This window comes from Cardiocondyla obscurior, linkage group LG15 (genome assembly GCF_019399895.1).
Source record: "Cardiocondyla obscurior isolate alpha-2009 linkage group LG15, Cobs3.1, whole genome shotgun sequence".
Taxonomy (NCBI): Eukaryota; Metazoa; Arthropoda; class Insecta; order Hymenoptera; family Formicidae; genus Cardiocondyla; species Cardiocondyla obscurior.
The window spans coordinates 5,535,180-5,546,379 of record NC_091878.1 but is presented as its reverse complement, the minus strand read 5'-3'; the positions used below and the strand labels follow the sequence as shown (position 1 = coordinate 5,546,379).

Here is an 11,200-nt window from a genome sequence, read left to right as displayed (position 1 = left end):
GGATATTCCGAATCAGTTATTAGAAAAATAATAATTTCGCGTGGCGTTTTCCGCATTCGTCTCGCTGTACGTCGTAGGTGTTCGCCGATTCGTAACGTTGCGGCGAAAATAAATTCGTCTCTCGTTAACGTTCGTGCATCCCTACGCGTCACGAGAATTAGTGTAAGTTACGTTAAAAATAAAGTTATTTAACCACATTGTGAATGCGAATAACATTGACTTTGTATGAAACATTTTGGTGCCTCCTGTGAGGTATAGCTCACAGTTTAAGCTGGTTTACGAATTCAGCAAGTGATATAGACACAGTGATTTATGATTCGGATTATCGAGAATTTCTACGGATACAATTCTTCTCGAATAATCAAAGGATGAAGGAAGGTCCTTTGGATGTAAGCGCCGGCAGACGCCACGTGTTGCAAGGAGATTTATAATAACGACAGACGAGATCAAGATTTACATCCTCCAGAATTCCTGAAGGACAGTCTTAAATCGACATCTTGCAGAGTTGAGCTTCCATTGTCTATTGGAATTAACAGGGCAGTATAACATACTCTTAAAAATTCAATCACCTTATTTCCTGTCCAATTGATCATTATGGCAGATAGAGTTAATTCATACTACAGAAACGAACCGCGTTAAAGTCGCAAATAACGGGTTTAGCTAATTTGTTTGAGAAAGGAACCGCAGACAATACCGCGTTAAAATTACGTTTAAATCGCTTGACTGTTTTATATAACGCATTCGAGGAATATAATGACGAATTAGCAATACTCGATCCTGACGACGTACATCAAACTGAATTCTCTCAAATTCAGGAGCGTTTTTATAGTCTCGCTAGTAAGATTGAAAACTTTTTGAATACTACAGGTTTAGCTAACGCGAGTACCAGTAGTGTAAGTAGCGGAAATCCTTCAGATAATTCGGTACCGACGGCGAACAAACGCAGAATGAAATTACCCGATGCGCCTTTGCCGACATTTAACGGAAAGTATGAGAACTGGTTGTCTTTTAAGAATGCCTTTCATGATAGGATCGGCTCACAGGCGGATTTGTCTGACATAGATAAATTACATTATTTGAAGTCTGCACTGACTGATGACGCCGCTAGCAAAATAAATGTATTATCGGTTGACGGAATCAATTATGCGAAAGCCTGGTCATTACTAGAACGCTCTTATGAAGTCAAACGGATATTAATTTCACGGCATTTGTCCAAGATATTAAATTTACCAATATTAGAAAGGGAATCAACTAGCGGCTTGACTAAATTAGCGGATGATACGCAACAGCATCTCGCGTCTCTGAGTGCGCTCGGAGTTTCCGTCGGATCCGAAATGGTCGTACATATTCTTGAAACTAAATTGCCAAAACATACCATCGATAAATGGGAGATTGGTCTCGAACGCGACGAAGTTCCGACACTCGATCAATTGTACGAGTTTTTGTATAAAACCGCGGTTTCCGCGTCTAAACGTGAACGCGCTAAATCATCCGATTCTGAACGAAATAAATCCGAACCTCCTATTAAACGTCGGAAATTCCAATCCGCGAATCAAGCGTTTGTCGCGAATACAACACCAAACTGCGCGGCGTGTAAGATTAAACGACATCCGATTTATTTGTGTGATGCATTTAAAAAATTAACAGTCCAAAAACGCATTGATTTAGTTAAAAAGGCACGGTTGTGTTACATCTGTTTACGTTCTCACAATAATAAACCGTGTAAATTTATGAACTGCACAATTTGTAATAAACGCCATAATTCACTTTTGCATATCGAAAATTATACCCCTATCCATAAATCTGACGCGACGCAATCTGTAATTGTTAAAAAGGATTGACTGTTTGAACAGACCGACGGGAAGACGACGAGCTTTTCTACGATAACACGTTCGTTTTCACCGAATTTGTTAACCAGCGCGACTATATATATACATAATGGTAATCGCGAAGATGCAATAAAATGCCGCGCTCTCTTGGATACGTGTGCTACTACAAATTTTGTTACGCAATCTGTTGTTAATCGTTTGAGACTGCATTCAGATAAACATAAGATACCTATTGATACGCTTGATTCTACGAGTACTGTTTCCAAAGGGATCACGCGATTATTTATCCAATCCATTCATAGTAATTTTACTAAAGAACTAACATGTCTCATTGTTTCAAATATTTCAAGTTTTATACCATCCGAAATATTTCCTCGTGAAGTTGTTGATATACCAGCAAATGTAAAACTCGCCGATCCAGATTTTCATTTGCCACAATCCGTCGATCTGTTAATAGGGTCTGGTATAACTCTTTCATTGTTTTCAGTCGGTCAAATTAATCTATCAAAGAATAATTACGAATTATACTTACAAAAAACGCGTTTAGGCTGGATAATAGCCGGCGAAGCATCGGTACCTAGAAGATCTATAAGATCGTCCTGTCATTTGATAAATTTAGAAGACGCGATAACGAAATTCTGGGATGTAGAAGAAATTAGCACGATTCGTTCAAAATCAAAGGAAGAAAGGGAGTGCGAAACATTTTTTAATGAGACTACAACACGAAGTGCCGACGGTCGATATATAGTACGGCTTCCTTTTCGTGATAACAATGAACATCTCGGTGAATCACGATCTATGGCTCTCAGACGATTGATATCATTAGAGCGTAAACTTAGATTAGATCCGACTTTAATGGTCGAATATACACGAATTATTAACGAATATAAGGAATTGGGACACATGTCCTTGGTTGAAAATTTTGATAAACACGGTTATTATATGCCGCATCACGCGGTGATGAAGGCTTCTAGCAATACGACAAAGGTTCGAGTTGTTTTTGACGCGTCGGCTAAAACAAACAATAAACGTTCACTAAACGATATCCTAATGGTCGGACCAACAATTCAAGATAAGTTAATGGCACATTTAATTCGTTTCCGGGCATATATTTACGTAATTTCGTCTGATATTGAAAAAATGTACAGACAGATCTGGCTAAACGAAAAGGACAGACATTATCAGCGCATTTTATGGCGTGAAGACGGAAAGATAAAAACCTTTCAACTGAATACATTAACTTTTGGAGTGTCGTCTTCACCGTATGTCGCGATTCGTACTATCCAAAAACTTGCTGATGATGAACGTCATTCATATCCTCGGGCGGCCGATATTCTTCAAAATCATATGTATGTTGACGACTTATTAACGGGCGCTAACTCTATTGAAGAAACGCGAGCCATTAGAGACGATGTAATTGCACTATTAAAGCGGGGTGGTTTCACTATAAGGCAATGGGCGTCAAACGATCTCCGTGTAATCAATGATTTGTCCAATGAAGTAATACATAAAAATTTAACGTTAAAAATTGACCAGGCTTTAAAAACATTAGGAGTTTCGTGGAATACTCGGGATGACCGAATTTATTACTCAGCCGATTCTATTAAAATTAATAAAATAATAACAAAACGCGAAATTTTATCGCAGATAGCGCGCATTTTTGATCCGATGGGACTCTTGGGCCCAGTCGTATTATACGCAAAGAAAATGATGCAGGATGTATGGAGGACAGAGATACATTGGGATGAATCTGTCCCTCAGAGTATTTATACAGAATGGACTGAATTTACTCGTCAATTAAAGGATATACATCGCGTTTCATTCGAACGAAAAATATTAATTAAAGATTACCGAAATACCCAAATACATGGATTTTGCGACGCGAGTACTCACGGCTATGGTGCTTGTCTATACTTACGATCGATCGATAAAAATGGAAAAATCATGAATAGATTGATATGTTCGAAATCGCGTGTCGCGCCATTAAAAACAATCTCCATTCCACGATTAGAATTGTGCGGCGCACTGTTATTAGCGAGATTATTTTCGGAAATTATTAAGACCATAAATCTTACGCCTAATAGAGTCATTTTTTGGTGTGACTCAACTATAGTGTTGCATCAGATTAAAACAGCACCGCACCTACTTAAAACGTATGTAGCAAATAGAGTGTCCGAAATTTCAAATCTTGTTAGTTCTGCAGAATGGAAATATATTAGATCAAAGGGTAATCCGGCCGACGCGATTTCGAGAGGACAGACACCGCATGTTTTCTTACAAAATAAAATGTGGCAAGAAGGTCCACCATGGTTAACAAAAAATGAGAATGAATGGCCTAGCGGAGATTATCAAGCAATCGATATTCCAGAATTAAAAACAAATACCTGTTTAGTCATAACATATAACGAACCCATATTGTTTCAAAGATTTTCTTCTTTTTCAAAATTATGTAGAATCATTGCTTATTGCTTGCGATTTAAATTAAAACATAGATACACCGGAGCTTTATGTGCGGACGAGATTAATGAAGCCGAAACTCGTATCATTAAAATCGTTCAAAATTTATTTTTTGCTCTTGATATTAAAAAATTATCAGATACACGTTCTCAATATAATGGTAAATTTGTAAATCTCAATCCGTTTCTGGATGATCAAGGTTTAATGCGCGTCGGTGGACGGTTACAATTGTCGAATTTGAATTTCACGCAAAAACATCCATTATTACTTCCGAGTAGATATCACTTAACTGATAAATTAATTCGGGAAACTCATGAGAGAAATTGTCATGCGGGTATACAAACGACACTCTACATTCTTCGTCGTAAATATTGGTTGCTTGATGGCCGGAATCAGGTTCGAAAGGTGATACGTTCATGCATGCGGTGTCATCGTTTCACAGCTAAGAGCGTTCAGTACAAAATGGGTAATCTTCCCGCAGTACGAGTGCGTGAGGCAATACCATTTTCCAACACTGGCATTGATTTTTGCGGACCCTTTTTTATAAAGGAGAAAAAATATCGAAATCGGACTCGTATCAAGGTTTATGTCTGTGTATTTGTATGCATGACTATAAAGGCGATTCATTTTGAATTAGTTAGCGATCTTACCACAGAGGGTTTTATGGCCGCGCTACGACGATTTGTTGCGCGACGCGGATTACCGGAGAATATATATTCCGACAACGGAACAAATTTTATAGGCGCGAACAATGAATTGAGAGAATTATACGCATTATTTAATTCAGATGAACATAGAAATTCATTAAATAATTACGCTTCAGATCACCGTGTGGCGTGGCATTTTATTCCTCCGGCAGCTCCGCACTTCGGTGGGTTATGGGAATCGACGGTCAAGCTATTTAAACATCATCTGAAAAGAGTAGTCGGTGATTCATTATTCACGTTCGAAGAGCTGAACACGTTTATAATAGAAATCGAGGGTGTTTTGAATTCGAGACCTATCACTGCCATATCCTCTGACCCAAACGATCCACTTGCTCTTTCTCCTGCTCATTACTTAGTTGGTAGGCCTATAACAGCTTTACCAGAAACTGATTTTAAATCTGTTCCAGCCAATAAACTTTCCGTTTGGCAACATATTATTAAGGTTCGCCAAGATTTCTGGGCGAAATGGAACATGGAATATTTAAATGAGCTTCAAAAACGTGTTAAGTGGACTAAAGACGGACCCAAGGTGGAAGTCGGAGCCGTCGTCTTAATTAAAGACAAGAATATGCCATGCACTCAATGGTTATTAGGCAGAATCAAATTGCTTCATACCGGTGAAGATGGCACAACACGAGCGGCAACAATTACAACAAAAAACGGAGAACTTAAAAGGACAACAAAATGTATTTGTCCTTTACCGATAGAAAAATAATTATTATTTTCTTTCTTAATATTAGTGTAATAATATTATAGTATACAATTATACGTTAAAATAAGTTTTGATCGTACTCCTCTCAAAGAGGGGGAGGATGTTGCATGGATAAAAGAAACATGCTCATTCACAATATATATATATATATAAATTAGAGCGCTTAATTTAGTAACTAGTCGTGCACGACGGAAAAATATTTCGGAACGTATATCTTGAGAGCATAAAAAGAGACCGCCCGGTGAAAACGCCGCCGATCACATAGACGCCGCCGGCTTAAACATAGACGCCGCTGACTTATCAAGATTCAGCAATCTCAAGCCTTTAATGTCGCATCGGAACTCTTCTTTGAGTGAGACATAAAGAAAGACCTCGTGACGAGGACGTCCAATAAGATTCGTCTTCGTAAAAGGGACCAGAAACGTCGTCGCTAACAAAAGTCAGTCGAGCACTCTCTCGAGAACGAACCACACGTCCGCGAGCGGTCTCTGATTTGTTTCTCAGTATACGGCCGGATATTCCGAATCAGTTATTAGAAAAATAATAATTTCGCGTGGCGTTTTCCGCATTCGTCTCGCTGTACGTCGTAGGTGTTCGCCGATTCGTAACGTTGCGGCGAAAATAAATTCGTCTCTCGTTAACGTTCGTGCATCCCTACGCGTCACGAGAATTAGTGTAAGTTACGTTAAAAATAAAGTTATTTAACCACATTGTGAATGCGAATAACATTGACTTTGTATGAAACACTGGCGCCGGATCAAGTAGAGGTCGGGACATTAGTGGCGGTCAAGGAGAAGAGGCGGTGGCAAAGGGGGATCGTGGTCGAAGTAGCATCACACACTGACGTTACGATCCACCTACGCGACTGGGGGCGAAAAAATCACCGCCGGAAATTCGACTGTTGCCGCCTGGAAGAACGCTTTATGGAGCAGCGATGGCAGGCGATTCCGTGCGGGACATATAACATAAAGCCCATCGGACCATCAGGATGGCAAGAGAGGGACATCGTCCTCACGAAAGTCCTCATCGAAAAACAATGGGGGCAAATATCTATTCGCCGGCCCTCCTGGGGGAATTCGCTGAGGTGGATTTTTCCATCCGAAGGAAAGGCGACCACCAGGAGCGGAACTTGGCGAACGCGTTAGAATCGACAGGAGCAGCCCTTAAGAGCACCGGGGTGGTGCTGAATTATAAAGCAGGGCCCAACAACGTGGAGCAGTGGGTCAGCTTGAACCAACTACGCCAACCAGGGCGAAAATAATTATAATCCGTATAGCTCATAACATAACCCATAGAATATTAAGCTTTTTATTACATATACATATATATACACATATTATTACATACCACGTAATTACTTTAATTTTTTTTTATTATCCTAATTTTAAGAAATATGTTTTTTTTTCCTTATATACATAACTATTAGTGTTATTATATAAACATACCACTTATACCTATACCACTTATATACATATTATTATGAAATATATACTTTTATACACCCATTCCAAAATTTTGCAATAACTCTCCTTTAAAATAAAATAACCTCAAGACCGAGTAGCTTAAGTAAGGCATAAATTAATTAAGTTAAATATTAAATAAAAAAAAATATAAATAAAAAAAAAAAACAAAAAGAAATGCACATATATGCACGAGTGCAAACAAATAGATAGATGAAAATTAGAGTTGTAAGAACTTCCACATAATAAGCGACCGCAGAAAAAAAACAAAACAGTATCGCCATTCAAGGAAAATGGTGGAAATAAGCACGTGGTAGTATGGTACTACGAGAGGGATGTGAATGAACTATGCTTACTAAAATGCTCGGCAAAACAAACCCGAGATATCTGCCTACTAAGAGCAGGTAAAAAAAAACGGGACTCAATTGTGTAGGCAATAAAATTGCCGCATGACCCCACTTGATTTCGAACGGTCTGTTTAGCAGGCCCGTTCACTTAAAAAACGTTTCACCTTTCGAACCATAGACAACTCAGTGAACATGTGCAAGAAATAAAAATAAACCAAATATGACCTGCAGTCGTCTTATAAGTATGGAAATAATTACCAAAAAATATTAAACTCAAAGATTAGAATTAGAAAAAATATTGCACTCATATACAGGGTGTCCGAAATATTATTAGCAATATTAAAACTGTGGGTAAAGAATCAGATTTGGAGACGAAAAGTCCTTTACGAATTTGTAAAATTCGTAACCATTATTGGAAAAAAAATTAATTTGTCTAGCGCAAGAGCGACAAAGTAGCTGCGCGTGAGTGAGCGCGACAGGCGAATGGTTAGGAATGGCGCCGTCGCCTGTCGCGCTCGCTCACACGTGGCTTTCTTGTCGCTCTTGCGCTAGACAAATTAATTTTTTTTTCAATAATGGTTACGAATTTTACAAATTCGTAAAGGACTTTTTGTCTCCAAATCTGATTTTTTACCCACAGTTTTAATATTGCTAATAATATTTCGAACACCCTGTATATATGTACACAAAAAAAAAATAACCTAGTGGAAGTGCCAAAGATAAAAAAAAAAAAAATGTAAAATTTTAAAATTAAGAGGTGTCGGAAAAACAGAAATATTCCTGTTTATGCAAATGTTGTGAATTACACCCCAACATTTGTCTAAGTCGGGGAGTGTTACGTCCTCGGACTCCACATCTCCTTTTTTCCGACACGCGTTTAATAAATTAGATAAAAAGAGTAAACCGTGACTATTTGGTGACGAGAGAGAACTTCCAGGCTTCCAGAAGAAATAATTTACACTCCGAAATCCTTATCGCCGGATGCTTAAATTAAACTTAGAACAATCACGACATAGATACCGACGGAAAACTTAAACAGAAAACTCTTCAAAGAATATTAGAAGGAACCCAAAACGATTTGGAATCAATATCAAATATCTGGCGATAAGTGAAGCACTTGAGATCGCAACTACGAAGTATAAACAAACGAAGGGGGCGAAAGCTCTGCAGTCATAAGAATATGACACGCGACCGGATCCCATAAACAAACGCGACCCGGTGATAACGAAAAGGGGTCCTTAGGAATTTTCTCCCAACTATTAATGACAATATTCTGGAAAGTTGGAAGGGGAAGCCATGCGGGCGGAGTTTAGTACAACCGAGTTTTTCTCTCGGGCCAATAGATATCGGGAACTCCTCACCACTAATTAAAAATCTAAGGACGAAAATTAGAGCTTAGGAAAATCAGAGAAGGGATAAGATCCGGATAACCAATAATTAAGAAAAGGAAAAGTGGAGGGACATGGCCGCCAAATCAGAGCACTGACTTTTTCAAAAATGAAAATCCGGCGCTAGCCCACCCCTTTTCCAAGGTTATAAAACCGCGTGTTCCAGCGGGACTCGCTCTCATTCAGTCTCTGAATTTTTTCACGAACCAACTATTGTTTCTGTGTGTGACTTGTGACTCACTGCTGAGCCGATACTAATAAAGAAGTTGCGAGGGACTCGTCCGAGAGCAACCGAAGACAACGAAAAGTAAGTCTCATTATTTCATTTAACCTCATTACTTTCTCCTCTTTTAAATGATTCCACTAAAATTCTAAAATTCTAAAATTCATATTCTTGAAAAATGAATGACGTGGGTGTTGCCGGGGTGCCGTTTGCGTTTTCCGAAGTAGGCATCTCTCTAGAATCCTTTAAATTCTTCCTTGATTCGATTCGGTTAATGGGTCTCCTCCTGTCAGAGGTTACGATATGCTGCCAGTAAATGGTGACTATCTAAACCTTAGCTCGAGTGATGGCCTATCCGGACAGAGGTACCGGGAGAATTTTTGAAGCGATCTATTGAGAGATCCGGAAGGAAGAATGCGGCGTGTTGCCCTGACATTTTTTCCGCTTTAATCATTTCATTAAAATCAAACTCAAATTGATACTTTTTAGTGGAATCAAGCAATCTTTGATCCATTAAGAAAAGCCGCGCCCGAAGAAATCGCAAGATACGAGAACTGGTTCAAAGTTTCTTTGTCCAGTTCTTATTCGCGGCAGCGCCAAGGGAGGTCACACCGGAACCTCCGAAACTCAGATCAGAGCGGTCGTGGTCTCCTCTGCCCACCGTACCTCCCAACTCACCGATAAACAGTGAAGACATTGAGTCAGAGAGAAATACTCCGCCGCGAACACCATCGCCGTCGCGTTCGAGGTCGACTTCATCGCCTCAACCTGAGCCGGAGCTGTTCCGCCCTACTACTCCATCCTACACTCCAGACGTTTCCTTGAATTCTTCCGGACCTTCTCCTGGAGTTGCTCCTAGAGCATGTTCCTCTCCCATCCGGTCACCGACTCCTTATCCTGGGAAACCCGCGGAGGTCGACTCCTTTGCCGAGGACGAAACCATCTCCTGGCATGAGCCTGACAGCCCGGAACATTCCCCTTTCCCCGCCCCGAGCGTAGAGTTCCTGGAGGAGCAAGAGGAACCGAGAGAAGTCGTAGACCCTCTCCTCGAACTCTTCCGGAGCACCTGCACTCCGTGGACGGATCCCGTCCCGGAAAGGGCCTATACAATAGGCCCCGACTCATTTGATCCAGAGGAGATCACGAGGGAAGCCAGAAAGGCGACTCCTGATCATAATATTCTCATTTATTATCCCGGGGTGGAACATCCCTTCTTGGCTCCGATCAGGTTGATCGACAGAGTATTTCCAAGATCGACGGCCCGAATCACAGAAATTGTAGAGATAGATTTAGAGTAATGTCTTCAATCTTAAATTATAATTGTTAGTTTTAAACTCTATAATTAATACATTTCCTTTTTCTCTTTTCTTTTTTTTTTAATTTTTAAAATGTTTAAATTATATCTTTTGTTAAGCCCTCTTCCTCTTTCTTTTTATATAATTATCTCACTAAATTCGTATAATCTGTTTTTTTATTCTAAACTTTTATTTTAATTAATATTAAAATTGTCAAACTACCTTACTGAAAACTCAGACATAGTTATTTCAACTTAACCTAAATATCCTTTGTTGCGAAAAACCACCTCAAGTTCTATTCCAGAGAATAAGAATTAAATTTCTTTCCCTAAAAAGAACAAATACTACGCGCTAGTTTCTCCACGCAACCGACTCGAACCCATTCCTAGTGCGTTTACGCGTTGTAACGACCCTGCGTTTACGTATGCCGAATCGTCGGCTCGAATGCGGGACGCGCCCGTGCGCTCGTCGGTATTCCGGGATTCGGATAGATAGGGTCCGTAAATGCAGCGAGCCTGGTATTTAAATATATGAACAAAGGTTTATTAAATGAGTAAGCATAGAACGCGTATTTACAATATGTACACTAGGCGCGAAACGGCCGCGCGAGCGGCGATCGAGGTTTGAAAATAACGAGCGGAGCACGCGGTGTCGGCGTGTCCGCGACGCGCGAAGTTTCCTAGGGCCACGCGCCGTACGGCGGCACGTGCGAATGCGGTATGCCGGCGCGGGAATATATCGCAGATGTTCGCGTATTTCGCCGAAATCTCCTGTTATTTCGC

General features: G+C 40.0%; 2 protein-coding genes across 2 annotated transcripts; both read left to right on the top strand.

Moving 5' to 3' along the window:
- Positions 1-614: 614 nt before the first annotated feature.
- LOC139108566 (uncharacterized) lies at positions 615-2,208 on the top strand (the record flags this gene model as incomplete). Its single annotated transcript, XM_070666966.1, has 1 exon — positions 615-2,208. A coding segment is annotated over one exon (1,227 nt), but the record flags the coding sequence as incomplete, so codon positions are not given.
- Positions 2,209-2,627: 419 nt separating this feature from the next.
- On the top strand, positions 2,628-5,708 carry LOC139108565 (uncharacterized). Its single transcript, XM_070666965.1, has one exon. The coding sequence runs from the start codon at positions 2,628-2,630 to the stop codon at positions 5,706-5,708; it is 3,081 nt and encodes a 1,026-aa protein (XP_070523066.1).
- The last annotated feature ends 5,492 nt before the right edge of the window (positions 5,709-11,200 follow it).